Source organism: Balaenoptera musculus, chromosome 1 (genome assembly GCF_009873245.2).
Source record: "Balaenoptera musculus isolate JJ_BM4_2016_0621 chromosome 1, mBalMus1.pri.v3, whole genome shotgun sequence".
NCBI classification, from domain to species: domain Eukaryota; kingdom Metazoa; phylum Chordata; class Mammalia; order Artiodactyla; family Balaenopteridae; genus Balaenoptera; species Balaenoptera musculus.
In genome coordinates, this window is record NC_045785.1 from 37,443,994 (window position 1) to 37,466,568 (window position 22,575).

Genomic DNA, 22,575 nt, shown 5'->3' on the forward strand with positions numbered 1-22,575 from the left:
GCGAGGTTCAATAGAAATGTGGAGTCTGATCCGGTCACCCTTCAGCTTAAACCCTCCAGTGGCTTCCTATCGTGTTCAGAGTAAAAGCCAAAGTTTGCCTTATGGCTACTATTCCCCCTCCTCCCTATCCTATTCCAGCTGCACTGGCCTTTTGCTCCAATACACCAGCCCCATTCCTGCCTCAGGGCCTTTACATTTGTTCCTCTTGCCACCTCACTTCCTTCAGGAATTAACTCAAAAGTCACCTTCTCGCAATTCTGACATATACTACAACATGGATGAAACTTACAGGCATTATGCTAAGTGAAATAGGCCAGTCACATACACACACACACACACAAACACTGCACGATTTCACTTACATGAGGTACCTAGAGTAGTCAAAATCATAACAGAGATAGAAAATAGAACAGTGGTTGCCAGGGGCAGGGGGAGGGGAGAGTGGCGAGCTATCTAAAGGGTACAGTGTCAGCTGTGGAGGAAGGGTTCAGAGTATGGATGAGGTGATGGTTGCACGACATGAATGTACTTAATACCACTGAACTGTACCTTAAAAATGTAACGTGGTGAATATTATGTGTGTTTTACCACACACACACACACACACACACAAAGTCACCTTCTCTGAGGTCTTCCAGGTTACTCATAAAAAGTCAAGGGCTCGGGGCTTCCCTGGTGGCGCAGTGGTTGAGAGTCTGCCTGCCAATGCAGGGGACACGGGTTCGAGCCCTGGTCTGGGAAGATCCCACATGCCGCGGAGCAACTGGGCCCGTGAGCCACAATTACTGAGCCTGCGCGTCTGGAGCCTGTGCTCTGCAACAAGAGAGGCCGCGACAGTGAGAGGCCCGCGCACCGCGATGAAGAGTGGCCCCCGCTCGCCGCAACTGGAGAAAGCCCTCGCACAGAAACGAAGACCCAACACAGCCATAAATAAATAAATAAATAAAATTAAAAAAAAAAAAAAAAGTCAAGGGCTCAAGGAGAAGAACGGAATCACATGGAGGTAGGGCAGGGACAAGGCCAGAAAGGAGGGAGCATCCGCGTCGCCTCCGGGATGGGGAGGGAGGTCCGGACGGGCGCGGCCAGAAAGGCGGGGAGTTTCCGGGAGACGATTTCAGGGAAGGAAGGAAGAGGGAACTTGGGAGGGGCGGGGTCAGGTAAGGGAGGGGTGGGGAGGGGAGGGGAGAGGGGAGGAGAAGGGGAGGGGAAGGAGCGGGGGCGGGGAGCGGGCAGGGGTCAGGATTTCTGCAGGGGCAGAGTGTGCCTCGGGTAGCCGCCGGCCTAGCCTGAGAGCTCCGAGAGTTCGATTCCTCCGCCCTCCACAGCCCTTGTCGTTGTAGAAGGCAGATGTATAGGAGAGGCGTCACCACCTAGCCTCTCGGACCCGCGCGCGCCCTCCAGTGGTATCGGCCGGTTCCCTCAGGTCTCGACCTGCGCGCCCACCCTCCTTATCAGTAGCGCCCACCCTCGTTATCAGTAGCTCCAGGAGGAGTGCAACCGCGGCCAGGCTCGGAGGACCCATCTTGGGAAAGTTCCGCAAGGTCCTGATCGCAGGAGGACACGAGTCTGATCCCAGGAGGTCACGGCCAAGACGCCAGCAGGGCTGCAGGAAGTAGAGTCTAGTTCTCTAACCCCAGCTGGTCTCCAGAGCCCAGTCTATGCACTGGGCCAAAGTCAAACACAGTGCCCTTGCAGGGCAGCGTGCCCCAGACAAGGTCACCCTTTTCTTTAAGACAACCCCCACTTAGCTTCTGGAAATCTACCCTCCCCCAGGTCAGAAGTGATTGGTCAGGGGTCCTGTTTCTGTTCCCTCTGTCCATACCTGGAGCCCTTGAGTGGAAATTCCTTCTCCCAGACCAAAGGCCTGGAAGCTGCTCCCTTGGGGCCCCAATCATGATAGCTGGGGCAGAGCATTGCCTTTTCTGTACCAGCCCACTCAGATCCCTATTCCCAGGGCCTCCTCCCCCAGAATCCACCACCAAAGCCAGAGCCCTCCCAGTCCCTTCCCAGTGCTCAGGACTACGGAGGAGTAGCCCTTTGTATGCCCTGACCCCACAGTCAGGCCCAGGTTCACAGGCTAAAACCTGGATCTCTTTTGCCAGGCTGCACCATATACTATTTCATTTAATCACAACAATCCCATGAAGTAGGTACTATTATTATTCCCTTTTTTTTTTAAATTATTTATTTATTTATTTATTTTTGGCTATGTTGGGTCTTCGTTTCTGTGCGAGGGCTTTCTCTAGTTGCGGCGAGCGGGGGCCACTCTTCATCGCGGTGCGCGGGCCTCTCACTATCGCGGCCTCTCTTGTTGCGGAGCACAGGCTCCAGACGCACAGGCTCAGTAGTTGTGGCGCACGGGCCTAGTTGCTCCGCGGCATGTGGGATCCTCCCAGACCAGGGCTCGAACCCGTGTCCCCTGCATTGGCAGGCAGACTCTCAACCACTGCGCCACCAGGGAAGCCCTATTATTCCCATTTTTATAGATGACGAAACTAAGACTCAGAAGTTAAGCAATTTGCCCAAAGTTATACATGTGCTAGTAAGTGTTGGAGGTAGATTTTTAAACCTAGGTCTGTCTGGCTTTTGGAGCCCATGTTCTCAAATTCACTGGAGTGCAGAGTAGCACCAAGTGCCTTTCACCACTGCTGACCCACTTCGGGTACTGCCTTCCTGGCTGTAGGCCTTAAACACCCAGCCAGGTGTTTTTCTAAGCCCTGTCCCCTCATCACATCCTTCTCCCTCCTGCCAATGAAACTCAACAGTAAGTCATCACACCAGGCTGCCTGACAAAGGAATCTCTTTTGCATTGTCTCAGACCACAGGCATCCATCCCAACTGTCTCCCCAACCTTATGCTCCATTGCTCCTCTGAGAGTTTGGCTCACATTCCTCACTGAGCTTTTGCTTATGCCATTTGCCCTTCTTGGAATGCCCTTCCAAACCCTTCAAGAGCTACCAAGTGAAGTTCCAGAAGACTCCTAATTTCCTCAATCCAGTGATCTCACACAGTTCTCAGTGGCAAGGCCAGAAATGCCCCCAGAAAGCTCCTCTGGCCTAATACCCAATCAGGGAGCTGGAAAGAGCAAAGAGGACTTATTCTAGTCCTAATAGAGTCAGGAGGGTGAGAAAGGATGCCCGTGCAGCTGTTCCTTTCAGATCCTGAGCCACTGTTTTTTTCTCCAAATCTTGTTTGGGACAAGGGGGTAAAAAATGTTAAGGGAGAAGTGGGGTTGAAAAGGAGCAGCTGAGAGATTTCCCAAAAGAGAGATGCATTTAGGAGCTATATAAATGGTCTATCTTCCTATAACATAAATTTCTCTGGACCATTTTGGGGAAAGAGTGAAAATCTGTAATTTAAAGCATTTTATTCTATTTTAAGTTTTAAAGGAACATTAGGAATTTAAAAGCAAAATTCTCCAAAAAATTTAAGCTAAAACATGAAATTGCTAAGAAAGTCCGTGCTTGTAGAGGGAAAATTCGGACTGTTTCCCCAACTAGGGCTGATTCCCTTTGCTCTGAGGTTGGGGCATGAGTGGGAACCCAGTGCCTGGCACCTAGTGAAGGCAGCTATTGTGATCTCCAGGGTCCGGGGTTGGGAGGCTCAGTGCCCAAAGGTGTGTGGCCCAGCCAGAGGCCGTGGGAAGGGTCAGTCCTGTGTCCCCGGTGTAATCTCGGCGACACAGACTGAGCGAGAGGGTGGAGAGTGGCAGTCACTGGCTCCGCCCCCTCTCTCTCACCCCACCCCTGCACTGGCTCCGCGTGGTTCTCTAGAGCCGCAGCTCAGACTCGGCGGTCTCCAGGCAGCTCCAGTTCGGCGTGGTTCGGCAGAGGGAACCGCAAGCCCCCAAGTGGTCGGTCTGTGGCTTCTCCCCGAAAAAGATCGAGGAACGCGGTCTGCCGGCAAAATTGGACTCCACCGGCTTCCGACGACAAGCCAGGGACTGAGAGTCTCCGAGTCCCGAACGACAAGTGATTGTCCCCAGGGGAAGGACAGGCCGGGGTCGCCATCCAGACCGCCATGGCCGCGCCCGCCCGCCGTCTGTGCCATATCGCTTTCCACGTGCCCGCGGGGCTGCCCCTCGCCCAGGATCTGCAGCGCCTCTTCGGCTTCCAGCCCCTGGCGGTGCGGGAAGCAGACGGCTGGCGGCAGCTGGCTCTGCGGAGCGGGGACGCGGTCTTTTTGGTGAACGAGGGCGCGGGGTCCGGAGAGCCGCTGTACGGCCTGGACCCGCATCATGCGGTGCCCAGTGCCACGAACCTGTGCTTCGACGTGGCCGACGCGGGCGCCGCCGCCCGGGCGCTGGCGGCACTCGGCTGCAGCGTGCCAGTGCCCCCTGTCAGCATTCGGGATGAGCAGGGCGCCGCCACCTACGCCGTGGTCAGCTCGCCGGCCGGCAACCTCAGCCTAACGCTGCTGGAGCGCACTGGCTTCTGCGGGCCCTTCCTGCCCGGGTTTAGGCCTGTGCCCTCCGCACCTGGCCCGGGCTGGGTCAGCCACGTGGACCACCTGACCTTGGCCTGCACCCCCAGCAGCTCCCCAAAACTGATGCGCTGGTTCCACGACTGTCTAGGCTTTCACCACCTGCCACTGAGCCCAGGTGAGGATCCGAAGCTGGGCCTGGAGGTGGCAGCAGAGTCCGGGCGTGGGGGGCTGAGGCTCACCGCCCTGCAGGCCCCTACGGGTAGTGCTGTCCCTACCCTCGTGCTGGCTGAGTCCCTGCTGGGGGTCACCAGCCCACAGGACCAGGTGGAGCAGTTCCTGGCCCGGAACGGGGGACCTGGACTGCAGCACGTGGGGCTATACACACCAAATATCATTGAAGCCACTGAGGGGGTGGCAGGCGCCGGGGGTCAGCTCCTGACTCCTCCTGAGGCCTACTACCAGCAGCCAGGCAAGGAGCAGCAGATCCTGGCTGCAGGGCATGAGCCTAGCCTGCTAGCCCGACAGGGGGTCTTGCTAGATGGTGACAGAGGCAAGTTTCTGCTTCAGGTCTTCACCAAGTCCCTCTTTGCAGAGGACACTTTCTTCCTGGAGCTGATTCAGAGGCAGGGGGCCACTGGATTTGGCCAGGGCAACATTCGGGCCCTGTGGCAGTCTGTGCAGGAGCAAGCTGCCAGGGTCCAGGAAGCCTGAGAAGGGCTTGAAGCTGGGTGTAGCCGCCTGTCCTGGAGCACTGGGGAGTCCAGCACAGGGCCTGCTGGAACTCAGAGACACCCACAGAGGGCTGGAGTGAAAGGTTTTGTCTTTAGGGACCAGGTGTGGCCTCCATCTCATCGTGCCAGAAGTTGAATCTCACAGGGGTCCAAAGAGATGGGATTTTTTTTAAAACTGTGAAACGTTTCTCATATTGTCTATATCTAACATATATGCAAAGTGTAAAGAATAAAGGAATTACACAATTAGGAAATAGAACATAACCAGTATTTCTGAACCCTCCTTGTGTCCTTCTCTGACCCCATTTCTCTCCACCACACCCCCAATATTATGATTAAAACCCTCTGCTTTTCTGTATTGTTTCACTGCATATGTAATGTATCCCTAAATAAATGATTTATTATTTGAGGTAGGAGTCTAAGACAAAACAAATCCTCCTCTGTGACTCCCCTCTCCCTAGGGACCAGCCACTGCAGGTGGGAGGGGCTGAGTCAGGGCTGAGCTCAACCACCTGCTCTAGGGTGATAACACAACTCTAAGCAGAGCTGACCAGAGACATGGACTGAGAGCGCTGGATGTCAGCCACTGGCAGGGGCTCCCTGCAGCTGCCTTCTTCTCTTCTGGGGCTGGAGGACACATCACTCAGGACAGAACACTCCCCTCCTCCATCTGCCCAGGGCTGGCTAGGAGCTCAGCAGTGGAAGTCAGGACCAAGCAGGACTTTACCACTTTCTGGGTCCCTCAGAGGTGAGGAGGGAGGGGGCTAAGGAGAAGGTGGAAAGTCTCCAGAATGACTACAAAAATCAGCACTTTATTAAACACGATTCTCAGGGGGTGGGGGCTTCCAGAGGCATCACTGTGTTGCACTGTTGAGGCTGGGTGCATCAGCAGGGGATGTGGGGCCGAAAGAAACTATCCAGGACTTGCTGGCCTGCGCTGGGCTTTTTCCGTCTGGACAGGGTGGACACCTGGGATCTTTTGGAACCCTGTGCAGAAGCCGAAGGAAGGAGGTACTGAGGGGGCAACAGAATCTTCTCCTTCCACCCCTCCCCCCACACCACTGATCTAGCTCAGATTCTAGCCTTAATATTGTAAAGCTTCCATCCTGTTACCAGTATCTAACTCTTCGATCAACTCTCTAAAAGGCAGCCTGAGGACTTCCCTGGTGTCGCAGTGGTTAAGAATCCGCCTGCCAAAGCCGGGGACATGGGTTCGAGCCCTGGTCCGGGAAGATCCCACATGCCACGGAGCAACTAAGCCCGTGCGCCACAACTACTGAGCCTGCGCTCTAGAGCCCGCGAGCCACAACTACTGAAGCCCGCACACCTAGAGCCCTACAGCCCGTGCTCCGAAACAAGAGAAGCCACCGCGATGAGAAGCCCGTGCGCGCACCGCAATGGAGAGTAGTCCCCGCGTGCTGCAACTAGAGAAAGCCCGCACGCAGCAACGAAGACCCAACGCAGCCAAAAATAAATAATTAAAAACAAACAAACAAAAAAAAAAACGCAGCCTGAGGCAGTCTTCCTAAGACGCAAAGATGACTCCTCTCTCCACCTAAAATGCTTCAGTGGCCTGGTGTTCACGTCCCTGACTGGCCTGGGCAGGCCCTGCTCACCGCTCCAACTAAACCAAATGCTCACAGCTCCTTGAGTGCTGCAGACTGTACTGTACCCCACCTTTGTTCACACTACTCTTGGGCCTGGAAAGAACATCTTTACAGCTGATTCCCCTTCCAAACCTGGAGAAAATAATTCATTTCTAGGACCCAGGTTACCAGCCACTCCTTCCAATCAGCCATTCCTGATTCTTGCCTCCCAGATAAAAATGATAGCTCCCCACTTCATATCCCACAAAATCTTGTACAAACATTTCACACACCTGTGACACTACTGTCTCCATCATTTGCTCTTGTCCCCTCTCTACCCTGGACCCAGATTGTAAAGTTTGGTCAAGAACTATTTCTCTCGCCCCAGTGAAGTCTGTCGTGGAGACTGTTCACCCAAACGTGTGTCATTTACCTCACTGAAAACCTGTGGATTTGGTCCTGGAGAGAGATGGCTGGGTGAGGGCCAAGACACTCACCTTGCAGGTCCCTGGCTGTTGGCCCTCGTACACGCGGAACACCTAGACAAGAAGAGAGGAGGAAAGTGCAGGGCTGGCATCTGACCCCAAAGAGCCCTCAACTTCATACCCCAGCACCTTTGTTTAAAATATGCTTTTTTGTTTGCTTACATAGTAACCGGTTCACTTAGAACATGTAGGAAACACAAAAAGTACAATGAAGACAACAAAGGTAGTGCCTTTTTCATGGCGGTGGAGACAGCAGCAGTGTGAAACTCCTCCCGGGTCAGCCAGCGAGCTCCAGGTGGTGCGATGGTCACTGGGGTCTGTTCTTCCAGGGCCAGACCGTATACTTGATATGTCAGCTTGATGTGAGAGAAGGTGTGGACCACCTGGGGGGAGCGCCAAGAGGCTGAAACAGACCTGTGGATGTGGCCACAGAAGCCATCATTCCTGGCCCCTCCCCTGCTCACTCACCTGTCCCAGGTGCCGAAGGCGGGTGGCCGGGAGGGGCCCAACCCAACTCTGCAGTTCCCGCAGCAGGGCCTTGCGCTGGTGCTGCCCTGAGGGCTCTGCGGTCACAGATGGGAACTCCCACAGTCCTGCCAGCAGACCTGATAGGGAGGGCAGCCAGGTATCGGTTAGGCTTTAGCTACTGATGCCTCTATTTCGTCCTTGTTGCTCATGCCACCTCCCTGCACTCCCAGGATCAAGGTACCTGAGTTGGGCCTCTGCACCAGCAGAATTCGGGCACCCCCAAGGGCCCTGGGCTGCTCCAGAACACAGGTGGCAGAGCACTCCTCCCTGGGGGGCCTGCGACTGACCTTTCTGGGAAAGTTGGCCACTCCCAGGGTCTGGTCCCAGGGCTCTGTGGGAGGCGCACACAGCTGGCACTGTCCAGTGTTGGGAGCTGGGAACAGAGATCCAAGAGCCCCACTCAGGCCAGGTGGGCTTAGGTGCCAAGCCCAGAGAGCAGGCCTTGGCCCAGCTCTGTAGAATCTTACTCAGACTGTAGAATGAAATGGAATGAGGCGGCCACAGGCAGCTCCTCGACAGTGCAGGGAAGGGCTAGGGCTGGCACTCACCACACTCCTCCACGTCACGACTGCCTGGCAGGCTCCGTGAGGCTGAGAGCTGCTCCCGCTCCACCTGAGAGGCATAGACAGGGCAGGATGTCACGGGGCAGGGGTCACTCCCTAGGACCCCTGACTGCCCCTTCCCCAGATGGCTCACCCTCTGGCGTGCCCGGCACAGGCTCTGCACAGGGCACTGGCTGCAGAGCGGGCGCTGTGGGGTGCACACTGTGGCCCCCAGCTCCATGGCTGCTTGATTAAAGTCCCCTGGCCGGGCTGGCTCCACCAGCTGCTGGGCTAGGCTCCTACAGGAAGGGAACGTTGCTGTGAGCCAAAGATCCTTTGGAGACAACTCTCCCAATCTCCCCCATTACTCCAATATCCTACCAGAGCTGCTGGGAAACAAGGGTGCTGCTGGGATCAGCACCAATGGCTCGGACACGGCATAGCACCCGTACTACGTTCCCATCCACCACACCGGTTGCCTGGCACAGAGGAGTCCAGGAGTCAGCCTGGTCTGGGAGGAAGGAAGGTGGGCACGCACAATATGGGGGTGGGCTATGGGCTCACCTGGCCAAAGGCAATGGAAGCAATGGCTCCGGCTGTGTACCGCCCCACACCAGGCAGGAGCCGCTGCAGGGTCTCTGCTGTACGTGGCATGTGGCCCCCTAGCTCCTCTACCACCTGATTGGGATGGGAAGGCTCAAGGTTATAAGATACCTGAGGCCCTGGGGCTCCCACGCCCCCCGCCACTCTCTTACCTTCCGGGCTCCTTCCTGTAGCCGCCGGCCTCGAGAGTAATAGCCCAGGCCAGCCCAGAGCTGGTTTACCTCCTGTGGGTGGGGTCAGAGGTCAGAGGGATCAGAGGTCGGTCCTCAGTAGTCCCCATTCCCCCACCCTAGGGTGGCTCTCACCTCCAGGGAAGCACTGGCCAGGTCCTGCAGCGTTGGCCACTTCTACAGCCCGAAGGCAGGCAAAAAGAGATGAGGCCAAAGGTGAAGGAGGTGGAGGAAGCCTTCTTTATTCCCACCCCAAAGGAGTCATCTGGGGTCTGGACCATGACCCTCCCCTTCGTTCCCTGAAGTCACCTGCATCCATCGGGTATAATAGTTGATCACCGTGGCAACCTGGGTCTGCTGCAGCATGACCTCTGAGACCCACACTGGGGAAGAGGGGTTGGTATGAGGACACTGCTAACCAGCCCTGCTCCTAGCCCACAGACCCAGACCTGAGAGCATCCAGGCAAAGCAGCCCTGCTCTCAGGAGATGTACTCACCAGCGTATGCCCGCCTGTCCAGGTCCACCTCACCCTCCACCTGCCAGTGAAATCCCAGATGGGCAGTTAGTGCGGAGGGGGCTGGGCACCAGCCTCCCCCACTCCACCATCCCCGTCCCTCACCCACCTACCCACTTTCTCCAGGGTAGGTCCCGCTTCTCTCGGTCATACCAGCTCAGCAGGCTCTTCCGGAAGACTGTGACCTCAGCTGTGTCTCTGAATAGATGGTACGGGGAGACAGGGGCCTGCAATCTCACCTCCTCCTGCTGCCTGGCCAGGCCTGCTGGAGCCTCAGAAAACTCAGGGATCGTCCTTGCACAGGCTGTGCACCAGCAATCTGGGGCACTGTGGCCTGGTTTCAGTCTGTTCCACTTAAAGCTTCCCCCACCCCCAAGCCCTTGCTTGAGCTTGGGACCTGGAGTCTCTAGCCCTGGGTAGCCTTAGCCAAGTTTCTGGCCTTCATTTTCCCAGGGTGATACCCCTGGCTCCTTTGTCTCTGGGTCATAATGAAAATCCAAGTTTCAGCCAAGCACAATATATACCTGTGCAGGGCCTTCCCATTTACAAAACACTGACAGGCTGATAAACTCATTTGATCCCATGAGAGCCAAGTGAGGAAGGAAATGCACAGACTACTACGCCATGTCACTGGTAAGAAAGCAGCTATTCAGAGCAATTATCCCAAAGCCACAGAGCAAAGTCAGAATTAGAACCTTAATTAGTTCCTTAATGCCTTGATACATACCATGCTCCCTTCCCAGCCTGAACCTGTCCCCTTTCATGGCCAATTAAACCAGCCCCTGAGTCTAAGACCAAGCTCCTCACCGTCAGGTGCAGAGGGCTTGGCCTGGCTGCTGCTGAGGGCACGTTTCTCCCTTCCCTCCTGGCTGGATGCCTGCTTCCTGCAACGACTTCGACTTCCCACAGCTGCTCGTGGCTTCCTCATGATTGACTAGAATGGAAAGGCCCAGCCAAAGTAGTCAGTCGCCACGAGGCTGAATCTTAGGGCCCCGCAGAGGGTAAAGCTACCTCCCTCCCCACACCATTCATATAAAGTGTCTAGCTCTTCTCCAAGCACTCCCCAGATGCTCATGGGTTTGTTCTTGGCTGGCTGTGGCACTGAGGTATGACCAGTAGGGCTGAGGTTCTGCAAGTGGCCTCAGAGGGACCAGCATTAGTATAGTCTTGGAGACATAAACAAAATAAGAGGCCAGGGCTGGGCTGAGTCAAGGACAAAAGCCTCCTATGTGGGAGCACCTGTGTATCCCTGGGAGTACAGGTGTAGGTAGGAGGTTTATCTGCTTAGAGATGTAGCACATTTACAGTGAAACAGCCTTTAGTAATCATCTAGTCCAAACCCTCATTCTATGGAAAGGAGAAACCTCTGTGATAATGACTTATAACATAAAATGCAAAGGGGGAAAAAAAAAAGGAGAAACCAAGGATCAGAGAGGGGAAAGATTTGCCTGAGAGAAGACGGCAAACTTGGGGGGGGGGGCGGGGCGGGCACGGAGATGAGCTATTTTTATTCCTAATCTTCTCCTGATTTAGTAGATCATAGCCGCCTATCCATTAGTAATGAGAAAACACATCTGGTTGATCTTCACTCTTCCCTTACTGTTCTGGCTGCCTTTAATCTAATATCTAAAAGTAGCTAACAGTTAATGAGTGTTATATGTCAGACCCCATGCTAAGTGCTTTAGCAGATTTCTCAATCTCCTGACAACTCCGTGAGGAGTTCTAGGATTACCTCCATTTCAGTTATAAGGAAACAGGCTTGTGATTAAGCAACTTTTCGATTCAAACTCCGAAGGTGTGCCTGCAGAGTTTGCACCTGGCTATACTGCAGTCCCTGCTGAGCCTCTGGTTCAAACTCTCTCCTCAAACTTTTTAATTCACACCTCATTTTCATCAAAAGAGATTGCTTCCTCCTTCAGAGAAAAGAACGAATGTACAAACGTACCTCTATCTGCACTTTCCTTCTCGTTTATCCCATTATATGGAGGAATGTTCCCTCCTCCTCCTCCAATCCCTTCCACAAGACCCACCCCCTCCACTTCCTAGCCAAACTTCCTTAACCAAACTCGCTGACTTCCATCATTCATTCTACAATCCGTTCCCTGAACACTAAAGCAATCTTTTAAGACATGATCATGTCACTTTTTTACTTAAAACCTTCAACAGCTTCCCATTAACTCATTAAACAAATATTTATGGAGCAGTTTTAGGTACTTGGAATACTTCAGCAAATAAAACATCAAAGGTTCCTGGAGCTTATACTATTAATTTTTTTTTAATTTTATTATTTGAAGTCTATAGATGGTTTATTTTATTTTTTGGCCACACTGTGTGGCATGCAGGATCTTAGTTCCCCAACCGGGGATTGAACCCGTGTCCCCTGCATTGGGAGCATGGAATCTTAACCACTGGACCACCAGGCAAGTCCCAGAGCTTATGCTCTAATGGGAAATAAATAATGCATACAATCAGTAAATTATATAGGATGTTAGGTGATAAGTACTAGCATAAAGAGGAAAAGTAGAGCAGTGAAGGGGATGAGTGGGTAGGGGTTTGGGAGTGTTGCAATTTTAAAGAAGGTGCTCAAGGTGGGCCTTATTAAAGTGATATTTGACCAATGACTTAAAGCAGTTGAAGGAGTTAGCCATGTGAATGGATACCTGTGGGAAAGGCATCCTAAGAAGCTAGTGCAAAGGCCCTAAGGAGGCTGCCTGGTGTTTGTAGAACAATGAGGAAGCCAGCATGGTTAGAATGGAATGAGGAAGGGGGGAGGAGTTGATGAGGTCAGAGAGGTAAAGAAAGTGGAGAGCCTAGGACTACAAAGTACTATGTAGGCCACTGGGGAGGGCTTTGGCTGTCACACCCATTGCTCTTAGAAGCCAATCCTCTTAATATAAGCTTTGTAGGCTCCAACAAGCCCCATCCCCCTCGCTCACTACGCAACAGCCATGTTGTCCTGAAATAGTTGGTTCAAATTCCCCAAGTGTCTGTCCTCCTTGAGGCCTCACCCAATCCATTTCCTCTGCTTGGAGAGCTCTTCTATGTTTTACCTAACAGTTACTCATTTTTCAGGTCTTGACTTAAATGTCCAAATCAGATCCCCCCCAGTCTTACCCTCTTGTGTACTTCTCCATTGTTGCTCTTATACCAATTTTAATTTCATATTTATTTGTGATTCTTTGATCAGTGTCTGCTTCCCCCACTTAACTGTAAAACTCCATGAAGGCAAGGACTGGGTATCTTTTGTTGGCTGTTGTGTCCCCAGAGCCGAGCACGGTGTCAGGCAAATTGTATATAATACTTGCTAAACTAATTTGGGATGGGGGATAGTAAAAGGAGGTTCCCCTTTTTCCAGAATGGGAAAAATCCAAACAATTCAGAATAATGAAAAGACTCAAGAGAAAGGCTGAAGATGAACTGGAAACAGCAAGTAAAGAGATAAAGGGCTGAATCCTTGGTGGGAAGCAGAGCCCTTGGGAAAGGGCTAGTCTACGGTAGGGACAACTCTCACGGTAGCAGGAATCATGTCCAAAACCCCTTAAGGTCAACTATATCTCCTAATTACTTACAATCTGTCCCTGCCGGAGGCTTAATTCAAATCCTTATTATCACGCGCACGGATTGTTTCACAAGTGTTCCTGCTAGCCGGTCGCTCTCACCCTCCGCAGCCTCATCTCCTGTCTCCGTCCCGGCTTCTTTCACTTCCTGGAACGCCGTGAGCTCTCCACCCTCCCTGGCAGCTTGCCCCTTCCCAAATATCCTTCTTTCCCCTACAGTCCCCGGTCTTTGTATAACTCCTACGCGTGCTTTAAGCTTAGCTCAGGCAGCGCCACATTCTCTGGGGATCCCCACCCCGGGGCCGAATCGATGAAGACAAGGTAACGCGAAGGCCCACGATCCCACTGCGTGGTACGCAAAGAAAAAATTACCTCCCGCGCGATCTCCAGCGCCCAGCTCCCTGACGAACTCCAGGGGGCGTGGCTCCGGCCAATCCGGGCGGTGAACCGGCCCCCGCCAACCAATAGGCTCCTAGCGCGCGCCAGGCTGGCTTCACCGCGCCAGACCCGGGAGGTCTGAACGGAAGTCCGACCAGTCGGCGACTCCGGGGGCGAAGCCCCACCCCGTCCCCGACTGCAGGAGCGGAGTGAGGAGACGAAGAGGAAGTCCCGCGTGCGCACTGACTATACAAGCGAGGGACCTCGGTGTCATGGCCGCCGACGGTGACGATGGCGCAGCCTCAGCTCCAGCCGTCTCTGACGGTGAGTGGCTTCCCAGGGGCCGCTTTAAAAGCCTGTGCGCTCCGGGGGAGGGGAGGGTCTCGGGCTCGTAGTTCTAAGAAACAGATCTCAAGTTTCAGAGGACTAGCGCCTTCTTTCTGAACCAGCCACGAGGAGACTACAAGTCCCGGTGTGCACCGCGGTTCCGCCTGCAAAAGCCTGGAGTCTTGGGCGCAGGGCATGTGGGGGCATGTCGGGAGTTGTAGTCTGGAGCTCATGGCTCTGTTAAGTGGGGGAGGTTGGGAGTTGTGGTCCACAGGAAGTGGGACGGATTGGGGCGTTATTTATCAGGCTCTGGGGCATACTGGCTACTGCCGCCGCTTTCGGCCATGAACGGTAGTATAGAGCCTTTGAGATATTAAAGGAGCCGAAGTCCTCAAGCCTTGCAAAATATTTCCTGCAGGATGTGAGGAAAAGGAACCTCACAGATCATCTAGTCCTACCTTCCTCTTTTACAGGTTTTGTTGCTGAGGGGGAAGAAATTTTCCCAGAGTCTCACATAAGCCACTGGAAGACCCAGGCTTTCTCTCCCCAAATTCAGGACACTGTTCACTCCAAGGCCTGTGTATAGAGCATATGTGATACGCTTGAGGAGAAAGCTGCCATTTCTTGCCTTGAGGGAAACTGCCCCTGCCCCTGCCCCTGCCCCCGCTCCCAGCCATGGCCTAGCTTGGTATCTTTCCTCTTAGGCCCTTGCCTGAGCATTAACATCCATCACCCTCCTTATCCCCAGGTGGTGCCAGCCAAAGCACAAAATCTGGGGAGGAGCTAGTAGTCCAGGTTCCCGTGGTGGATGTGCAAAGTGACAACTTCAAGGAGATGTGGCCATCCCTCCTGCTGGCCATAAAGACGGCTAGCTTTGTGGCTGTGGACACGGTGAGAGTTGGGAGTTGGGAGAGCAGGTGGTTGTGAAAGGACTGGTACTGTGGACCTAACACAACTCTCCCTTTACTGCCCCATAGGAACTGAGTGGGCTTGGGGACAGGAAGAGTTTGCTGAACCAGTAAGTATAAGCCCTGATCTCTGTAGTCCTAGCCTTGGCAGGAGGGGCAGACCTCAACCCTGGAGTGGAGGTCACAGTCCTGGGTGGTTTGGGTCTTTCATGAAGCTAACTCCCAGCCACAGCCACCCCCAAACCCAACCCCAAGGTGCATCGAGGAACGTTACAAGGCCGTGTGTCATGCTGCCAGGACCCGTTCTATCCTCTCCCTGGGCCTCGCCTGCTTCAAGCAGCAGCCAGACAAGGTATGGGCTGATCTCACCTGCATCCCAGGTCTGTGGCTGGGGGGAGGAGGGTTGAGATCCTGGGGAACATCAGCTATGAGGTTTTTTTCTCCCAAGGCTGGATGTAGCAGAATCTCTTCCTCTCCCAGGGTGAACACTCATACCTGGCCCAGGTGTTCAATCTGACTCTGCTGTGCATGGAAGAGTATGTCATAGAACCAAAGTCTGTGCAGTTCCTGGTACAGCACGGCTTCAACTTCAACCAGCAGTACGCCCAGGGTATCCCCTACCACAAGGGCAATGACAAGGTAGGCCTCCAGCCTAGAGACTGCCCCTTCTGTGACTTCATTTCTTACTACTCTAGGCTGGGTGCATGGGGAGGATCTGCTTCTTGGGGAGTATGGGGAATCACTAGTGACAGAGCTAGGGAAACAAGACTGTTACACTGGTGAATAGCATTGAATTAGGTGAAAGCAAGGGAGAGCCTTCCAGGTGAGGGAGCCTGGGATAAGTGTCCTGCAAGGCTCCCTAGGGGACTCTGTCCTTCCTGATGACCCCTTTCTTTCCACCCAGGGTGATGAGAGCCAGAGCCAATCAGTGAGGACACTGTTCCTGGAGCTAATCCGGGCCCGCCGGCCCCTGGTACTACACAACGGTCTTATAGACTTGGTGTTCCTGTACCAGAACTTCTATGCACACCTGCCTGAGAGCTTGGGAACCTTTACTGCTGACCTATGTGAAATGTTCCCAGCTGGCATTTATGACACCAAATATGCTGCTGAGTTTCACGCCCGCTTCGTGGCCTCCTACCTAGAATATGCCTTCCGGAAATGGTGAGGAACTGGTTGAGAGAATGGGGTGGGGCCTGGTATAAGCTTGACTATTTCATTCACTTAAGATATTTAGTGAGCACTTATCATGTGCCAGGCACTGTTTTAGGTGCTGAGGGTTCAGCAGTGAACAAAACAGACAGAAACCCTTACTCTCATGGAGCTTATATGCTAGTGAACCGATACCCTCTTGCGACGTTACAGTGAGCGGGAAAATGGGAAGCAGCGGGCAGCTGGCAGCCCACACCTCACCCTGGAGTTCTGCAGCTATCCTTCTAGCATGAGGGCCCATATTGACTACCGCTGCTGCATGCCCCCTGCAACCTACCGTATTCATTCCACCAGCATCTGTGACAACTTCTCGGTGAGAGCACCTGCCCATTTCCTGGGGGAGGGACGTTTGATGCCTGGAACCCCTCTCTAAGCTTTCTTCCTACCTCTAGGCCTATGGCTGGTGCCCCCTGGGACCACAGTGTCCTCGGTCCCATGACATTGACCTTATCATTGACACTGATGAAGCTGTGGTGGAGGACAAGAGGCGACGGCGACGACGTAGGGAGAAACGGCGGAGGTCTTTGTTGGGCCTGCCTGAGAAACAGACTTCTGGGGAAACTGAGGATGGTCCTCCCACCAAGCAGGTCTGTAGGGTTGGCCTCAAGCCTGAGGAAATTGAGCAGGAGGTGGCTGAGGATGAGACTGGGAACCAACCTGGCTCTGAGCAAGGTCACAAAAATGACTTGGAGATGGAGCAGAGAGCAGCAAGGCCTGACACAGCTGACATGGCCAGCTCGGAAGCTCCAGAGAGTCAAGTCAGTCCTAACCCAGTGCCTGGGGATGGACTGCATCGGGCTGGTTTCGATGCCTTTATGACAGGTTACGTGATGGCCTATGTGGGAGTGGGCCAAGGACCCCAGCCCTGTAACTCTGAACCATGGCTACCTGAATGCCACAACAAGGTATACCTGAGTGGCAAAGCTGTCCCCCTCACAGTGGCTAAGAGCCAGTTCTCCCGTTCTTCCAAAGCCCACAACCAGAAGATGAAGCTGGCTTGGGGCAGCAGCTGACCCAACTTCACTCAGCGCCCAGGAAGAGAAGCTGAGGGTGGAACAGAGGGGTCTGGATCCCTCTAGCCTGTGAGTGTCCTACTCCTAACTACTAGGGGGTGGGGACAGGGTCCTGGCAGAGATACTGCTGCATCACTCCTGGACCTTTGCCTTTACCCCAGAGGATGAGGAACAAGGATACAAGTAAGAAGGCTGACCAGCACCTGTAACACAGACTTTATTCATTTTTAAATCTCAAAGTGTCCTGGGAAAGTTTAAAAAAAAAAAAAAATCAACAGAAACAAGATATGAAAATATTTGACCAGCTTCATCTTTGGTTATTTCTTATTGCGGCTCTATAAGGACAGACTCTTCCCATAGCTCCGGCTGTAGCAGAAAGGGAAGAAATCAGTCCACGTATAAACCATTTAACCAACTGGGTGTATCACGTGTTGACAAATACATAGAGCAGGCCCTAGGGCCTACAAAACCAGCCCTACTCCCAACACAAGTTGAAAGTTTTATAGGGCAGAACATTAAGACTCCTTCATAAATATGAAAATAGATTAATCAACTGGAAAAGATCTTTGAATAGGTTAGCTGAGAGCCATGACCACCACTCTGCCTTGCCCTCCCCTTGCATAGAAATGTAGTGACGTGGTCTGACCGTGCAGTAAGTGCAAACAGCAATTATTCAAGTGTCTTAAACATTCTGGCAAGAAGCACCCCAGTCTTCAGGTCTGAGAAATAGCCATGCCCTTTATGGTCTCCTGGTCAGCTCCAGGTTCCATCCATTTTAGCTTGTATGCCCCAGGAAAGGAAAGGAGACAGACCTGGGATAGGAGAAGAACCTGGGGTAATAGCTGCCTGCCAGTGCACACTAGAACTAGGAGTCCTCTGGTCCTGTCTGGGGAAGTCTGGGTGGGGGCCAGAACTCCTTGCTGGATTTCAGAGGCTTGGTATTAGCTGTTTGCCCTAACTAGGAAGGCGTCTCACTGCTGCCTCACCTCATACACAGCCATTGGGCACTGGGAACCCCAAAGTTGAGCCTGGCTTGGCTTAGCCTGCCTGCTCTGTGGGCCCCAGGGAAGAGTCAAGGCTCTGCAGCAAGGGGGCCCTGTGGCTTCAGCTGAAGGTCCATCCCCAAGGTGAGGTGGGGATTAACGCCCCTCACCCATCCTGCTCTCCCTGGGTTTTCAGGCCTATGCCTGAGACAGAAAAGGGGACTGGAGCCAAGTCTCTTGGCCTTTCTTCTACCTCCATCTCCTCAGAGGCACCTGCAAGGCATGGACTGGCCCCCTGAGACCTGGGCCCAAAACCGTTTTTTTCCTGGGGACTGGAGCAGTCCATGGCTTCATGGGCTGGAGCAGCTGGTAGGGCAGATGCTCGGAATGGTGGGATCTCCCTTACTCTGTACTTGTGACTACTGAGGCGTGGTAGGGGCCCATCAGATAGTGATTCTTCTCGGCCCATAAATGGACAAGCCTCTTGATGCAAGAACTCTGGTGAACTAGGCAAAGAACGCCACCGGCGAACAGGTGGGGCGAGGGGCTCCTGCCAATCAGCCATGGGCATAGTTCCAGGCCCTGGTGCATCCAGGTCAAATACCAGGGAGATGACAGACTTGCTGGGCAGGTCAAAGAACTTGACCTTGCCACCTTTGAGGTCCTGGCGAGCACTGAAAGGGTTGATTTTGGGGGCTCGGGCAGCATCACCTCGTTGTGGCTGGTAGTAGGGGTCCAAGACATTCACTGTACGTGGGGGCTTACTGGAGAAGATGTCTGACTGGCTTCGAGACAGCCAGATAGTACGTCTTGGGCGTGGGGACTTGGGAGGGATCTTGTCATCCAGTAAGCTCAGTCGCTTCACCCCAGGTCCTTTCTCCAAGAATCCTGAAGAATAGTGAGTCAAGTCAGGGTTACTCTCACTAGTCATAAAAAATAGAAGCAGCACTTCATACCACAAAGTGTCACCACTCAGGAAAGCAAAGTAAGTACCATTGCCCATTGCACCAATGAGAAAACAGACTCAGAAGGGAGGCAATATGCCAGCCCACAGCTCCAGGACTTTTTCAATCATCCCCTGCTCCTTTGCCTTTCTTCTGGACATGGGATCCTGTAATCACAGCCCTAGAGGGAAATCCCCCTCCCCCCAGCATCCTAATATCCTCCCTTGGGGTCAGGTTGGACACTCCGGTCTAATCTCTTACCTTTGGCTGTGGACTGCAGCTTCCTGTCCCTCTCCAGCTCTTCCTCCTGTAGGCGGCTCAGAATTTCCTCCAAGATCTTCCCAATCTCCACAAAGGATGGGCGCAGTTTGGGGTCCATCTGTAGTCATCCACACCAGCCATTAGCCCTGCCCTCCCATCTTCCATCCCAAGGATGGCATTTGAGTCTGTCTGGCATCTTTTGAGATTCAGATGTGCATCTAAGAGATCTTTTCTGAAGGCCCCAGACCACAAGAGTGAGTCCCAAAATTAAGGTCAGGGAAGATGCTATTGTCTAATATCCTCCCCTATCTCAGCAGCCTTTCTGTATATGTCTTATCCCCTTGTTTGGCAGAGAACCCTCCAGAAGGGTATGTTCACATTGGTTGGTTCTATTCTTTGTTGAGTTCTGCAGCTAACATGTTTCTGGAAGCTACCTGGACAAGGCCCAGCTACCCCCTTAGTCATAACAGGTAGGTCCAACCCCAGAGCTATATAAAATAAAGGCTAACAAGAGCTTTTCTCACGGGTCTTGGACCAGCTGGACACACAGTCCAACTAAAATCTGACCAGAGCTCCATCAATATCTAAGGCAAGGGGTGGTAGGTCTACGCTACAAGCTGAGGACAGGATAATACAAAGCAATTTTCCTTTCCTTGGTCCAAGGCTCTGGACCAGAGTCTGGCAGGCCTAAAGGAGGGAATGTGGGCACTGTCACTCATCAGTGAAAAACAGGTCCCTGTAAGGCTAATTAGCAGCCTCTCCCTAAAGTCCTAACTAGGTGAACAGGGTTCAGCCAGCCCCAACCAAAGCCAGGAGGAAAAAGATACTCACATTACAACAGTTGAAGGTGAGCTGCAGAAAGTCTGGGGGACAGTCTCCCACCATGTGCTGGAAAGCGTCATAGTCCAGCCCGAAATTCTGTGGATGGGTATGGAGGGGAAGGACCAGGGGACATTGGTAGCCAGGTCATGAATCCCTCCACCCATCCTGGCCTGCTCAGGAGAGTCTGGGAACTGCCCCAGAGAAGTAACCACAGACTAAGTTCCAGCAACTCCACCAAGAAAAAAACAATTCCATGGCCTCAAAAGCAGCCCCATCCCAGTGGCACTGATCCCCATCCTGGAGCTCACCTCTGTTCGGGGAAGATAGTCTGGATCAGCCTGTATGCGGGCGATGATCTCACAGAGGATGATACCATAAGAGAACACGTCCGCCTGGTGGGAATTGAGATCTCAGTTTCCCTCTCAATGGGGTGAGAGGTGGGGTTTCTGCCCCTCATGTCCACTAGCCCAGGCCTGGGCCCTATTGTCCATATTTCATTCAATTCATTCACTAGGCAGCTGACAGGTGCCAGCCCTGTTTCTGGCACGAAGGATGTAGATCCTCACCCCATACATGAAGTGTGACTCAGGACACTTTCTGCTAAGAATGGATTCTACAGAGAACCAGACCTTGGGGTCCCCAGACTCACCTTTTCATTGTAGGGCTCATCTCGGAGAACCTCGGGTGCCATCCAGAAGGGTGAGCCCACCACAGCCAGCTTCTCACTCCCCATGCTGTGGGGTGAGATTACATGGAAAATGAGCTTGCCACTGGCAGGTGCAATGAGATATCTGACCACTGGGAATTCCTCTCCCCCAAGGATGGGCACACACTAGAATTGACTGAATTTAGGGAGCTGAGGTTGGGCTGTGACCAAGTCCTGGCCGCTGAGGAGGAAGCTGGAGTCTTCCCTTTGCCTCAGTCCCTTCTGTGACCCCAGCACCCATTAAGGCTACCCACCTGACATCAGGGATCTTCTCAGCCAGGCCAAAGTCACCTACCACTGCAGAGTAACCATTCTCATCCCTCTTTATCAGGCAGTTCTAGGGTTCCCAAAAAAGAAGACAATGTGGCTCAGAAGTGGGACCAGCCAGCCATAGACTTTACCACCACCCCTCCCTGCCACAGGGCACCTTGTCCTCTGCTCCTTGGTGAAACCACACTCTTGGGCTGACCCCCGTGGTCAGACTTGGGGGCTCTGATAGCCATGTGAGATGAGTTAGGCCTGGATCTTTGGTGGCTGCCCTAGGACTATATCATGCTCCAAACAAATATTTATCTTACTTTCTATGTGCTAGGCATGGTTCTAAGTGTCTGAGATACCTCAATGAACAGAAACCCTTGTCCTCTTGGAGCTTACAATCTAGTGGAGGAAGACAGGCTATCATCAGGCCCCTGGCCTCCCTTCATCCTTCCCTCAGAACACAGAGACCCAAGGCCAGGTCTGATCTTGCCAAGTAATGTAAGCACAGGACAAGTGCCCAAGCCTACACCAACTTTCACTGCCCACAAGATCACAACCAACCTCTTCTCTGGCGTTAAAATTCCATGATCTCTGGGACTTCCCTGGTGGCGCAGTGGTTAAGAATCTGCCTGCCAATGCAGGGGACACAGGTTCGATCCCTGGTCCGGGAAGATCCCAAATGCCGTGGAGCAACTAAGCCCGTGAGCCGCAACTACTGAGCCCACGTGCTGCAACTACTGAAGCCCGCACACCTAGAGCCCATGCTCCGCAACAAGAGAAGCCACCGCAATGAGAAGCCTGTGCACCACAACGAAGAGTAGCCCCTGCTCGTCACAACTAGAGAAAGCCCGTGCACAGCAACGAAGACCCAACGCAGCCACAGAAAAAAATTCCATGACCTGGCTCTAACCAACCAGCTACCAACCTCCCCGTGCCTTGGTGCCCCTATGTACACATCTTCATCCAAACTTGTAACAGACAAGCTTGATTTGGGAAGCCTGAACAGGTCCTGCAAACCTTTGCCTTTGCTTATACTGTTCCCTTCCATTTGGAATGTTCTTCCAATTCTTTTCACCTCAGAAAATTTTGTGTTTTAAGACAAGCTTACCTTTCCAGTCCTGACCTCTCCAGCTCTCACCTTCATCTCTCTCTCATCTCAACTCCCTTAACCCCTCTGTGCCACTCCCTCTTACAGCCTAGCAGAGGCCATCAGCTCCTCAGGAGCAAGTTTAGGTTTGGGCCTGCCTTCCTCACAGTATTCAATTCATGAGAGAGGCTCAGGACAAGCTCATTGAACAAATGCTGCTATCTCCAGAGAAAGGATGACCCACCCAAGTGACGTGAAAATAAACACAAAGCAGCAACAAACTCTCCCCAAATAGCTGTGTTCAAAATGGCCCTATACCACTCTGGCTCAGGAGGCAACTCACTCCACCCACCTTCCTCCAGAGGCAGCAGGGAGCAGGGATCCTTGGCTCCCACGGACATTTCTGGGGCCAGCAAGGCCCTATATCACCAAACCAGCCCTCCCTCTTCCTTGCCTTGGCGTCCAGTTGCCAAGGCATTGCCAAGTCACCTGCTTACTCCACATCAGGTACAAATTAGTCCCTTACTCTGGCTT

The 22,575-nt window shown here is 53.2% G+C and overlaps 4 protein-coding genes and 1 long non-coding RNA gene across 16 annotated transcripts in view; 3 read left to right on the forward strand and 2 right to left on the reverse strand.

Moving 5' to 3' along the window:
- Window positions 1-3,457: 3,457 nt before the first annotated feature.
- Window positions 3,458-19,432, forward strand: LOC118896734. Its single transcript, XR_005020268.1, has 3 exons — window positions 3,458-3,651; window positions 12,165-12,173; window positions 19,422-19,432. It is a non-coding gene; the product is annotated as an uncharacterized LOC118896734 (long non-coding RNA).
- Window positions 3,651-5,169, forward strand: HPDL (4-hydroxyphenylpyruvate dioxygenase like). The gene has a single exon (XM_036854891.1). It carries the CDS (start codon window positions 4,021-4,023, stop codon window positions 5,134-5,136), a length of 1,116 nt encoding a protein of 371 aa, XP_036710786.1. The 5' UTR covers window positions 3,651-4,020; the 3' UTR covers window positions 5,137-5,169.
- On the reverse strand, window positions 5,193-13,639 carry MUTYH (mutY DNA glycosylase). Of its 12 annotated transcripts, none has more exons than XM_036854828.1 (16): window positions 13,155-13,506; window positions 10,393-10,519; window positions 9,699-9,847; window positions 9,568-9,607; window positions 9,380-9,453; window positions 9,206-9,247; window positions 9,053-9,124; window positions 8,862-8,975; window positions 8,679-8,776; window positions 8,452-8,596; window positions 8,304-8,367; window positions 7,937-8,128; window positions 7,696-7,832; window positions 7,458-7,641; window positions 7,240-7,281; window positions 5,193-5,360 (listed from the first exon to the last, which is right to left on the reverse strand). In XM_036854828.1, the coding sequence occupies exons 2-16, from the start codon at window positions 10,511-10,513 to the stop codon at window positions 5,326-5,328; spliced, it is 1,509 nt and encodes a 502-aa protein (XP_036710723.1). In that variant the 5' UTR covers window positions 10,514-10,519; window positions 13,155-13,506; the 3' UTR covers window positions 5,193-5,325. The 12 variants fall into 12 exon arrangements, with proteins under 12 accessions (XP_036710723.1, XP_036710739.1, XP_036710695.1 ...); XM_036854844.1 differs by having other exon boundaries at window positions 5,196-5,294; window positions 7,176-7,281; window positions 7,458-7,610; window positions 13,155-13,519; XM_036854800.1 differs by having other exon boundaries at window positions 5,196-5,294; window positions 7,176-7,281; window positions 13,155-13,475.
- Window positions 13,690-17,251, forward strand: TOE1 (target of EGR1, exonuclease). The gene is made up of 8 exons (XM_036854877.1): window positions 13,690-13,844; window positions 14,596-14,738; window positions 14,825-14,865; window positions 15,011-15,107; window positions 15,236-15,394; window positions 15,660-15,919; window positions 16,121-16,280; window positions 16,360-17,251. Exons 1-8 carry the CDS (start codon window positions 13,793-13,795, stop codon window positions 16,978-16,980), a joined length of 1,533 nt encoding a protein of 510 aa, XP_036710772.1. The 5' UTR covers window positions 13,690-13,792; the 3' UTR covers window positions 16,981-17,251.
- Window positions 17,378-22,575, reverse strand: part of TESK2 (testis associated actin remodelling kinase 2) — a 111,830-nt gene continuing 106,632 nt past the window's right edge. The window contains exons 5-10 of the mRNA XM_036854759.1: window positions 20,951-21,033; window positions 20,640-20,724; window positions 20,299-20,382; window positions 20,000-20,086; window positions 19,169-19,286; window positions 17,378-18,851 (exon numbers count right to left, since the gene is read on the reverse strand). Coding sequence (XP_036710654.1) covers window positions 18,130-18,851; window positions 19,169-19,286; window positions 20,000-20,086; window positions 20,299-20,382; window positions 20,640-20,724; window positions 20,951-21,033 — 1,179 coding nt within the window. The 3' untranslated portion in view covers window positions 17,378-18,129. The remainder of the gene's footprint in view (window positions 18,852-19,168; window positions 19,287-19,999; window positions 20,087-20,298; window positions 20,383-20,639; window positions 20,725-20,950; window positions 21,034-22,575) is intronic.

What these genes read in the sequence shown, in the direction of transcription:
- MUTYH (XM_036854782.1), bottom strand. Translation starts at nt 10,513, where the DNA reads ATGAGGAAGCCACGAGCAGCTGTGGGAAGTCGAAGTCGTTGCAGGAAG. An exon ending in TACAGGAAGGAGCCCGGAAG is followed by an intron (nt 8,976 to 9,052) that starts GTAAGAGAGTGG and finishes CATCCCAATCAG; the next exon opens with GTGGTAGAGGAGCTAGGGGG. An exon ending in TCGTGACGTGGAGGAGTGTG is followed by an intron (nt 8,129 to 8,303) that starts GTGAGTGCCAGC and finishes CTCTGTTCCCAG; the next exon opens with CTCCCAACACTGGACAGTGC.
- TOE1 (XM_036854877.1), top strand. Translation starts at nt 13,793, where the DNA reads ATGGCCGCCGACGGTGACGATGGCGCAGCCTCAGCTCCAGCCGTCTCT. An exon ending in AGGAAGAGTTTGCTGAACCA is followed by an intron (nt 14,866 to 15,010) that starts GTAAGTATAAGC and finishes CCCAACCCCAAG; the next exon opens with GTGCATCGAGGAACGTTACA. An exon ending in GCATCTGTGACAACTTCTCG is followed by an intron (nt 16,281 to 16,359) that starts GTGAGAGCACCT and finishes TCCTACCTCTAG; the next exon opens with GCCTATGGCTGGTGCCCCCT.
- HPDL (XM_036854891.1), top strand. Translation starts at nt 4,021, where the DNA reads ATGGCCGCGCCCGCCCGCCGTCTGTGCCATATCGCTTTCCACGTGCCC.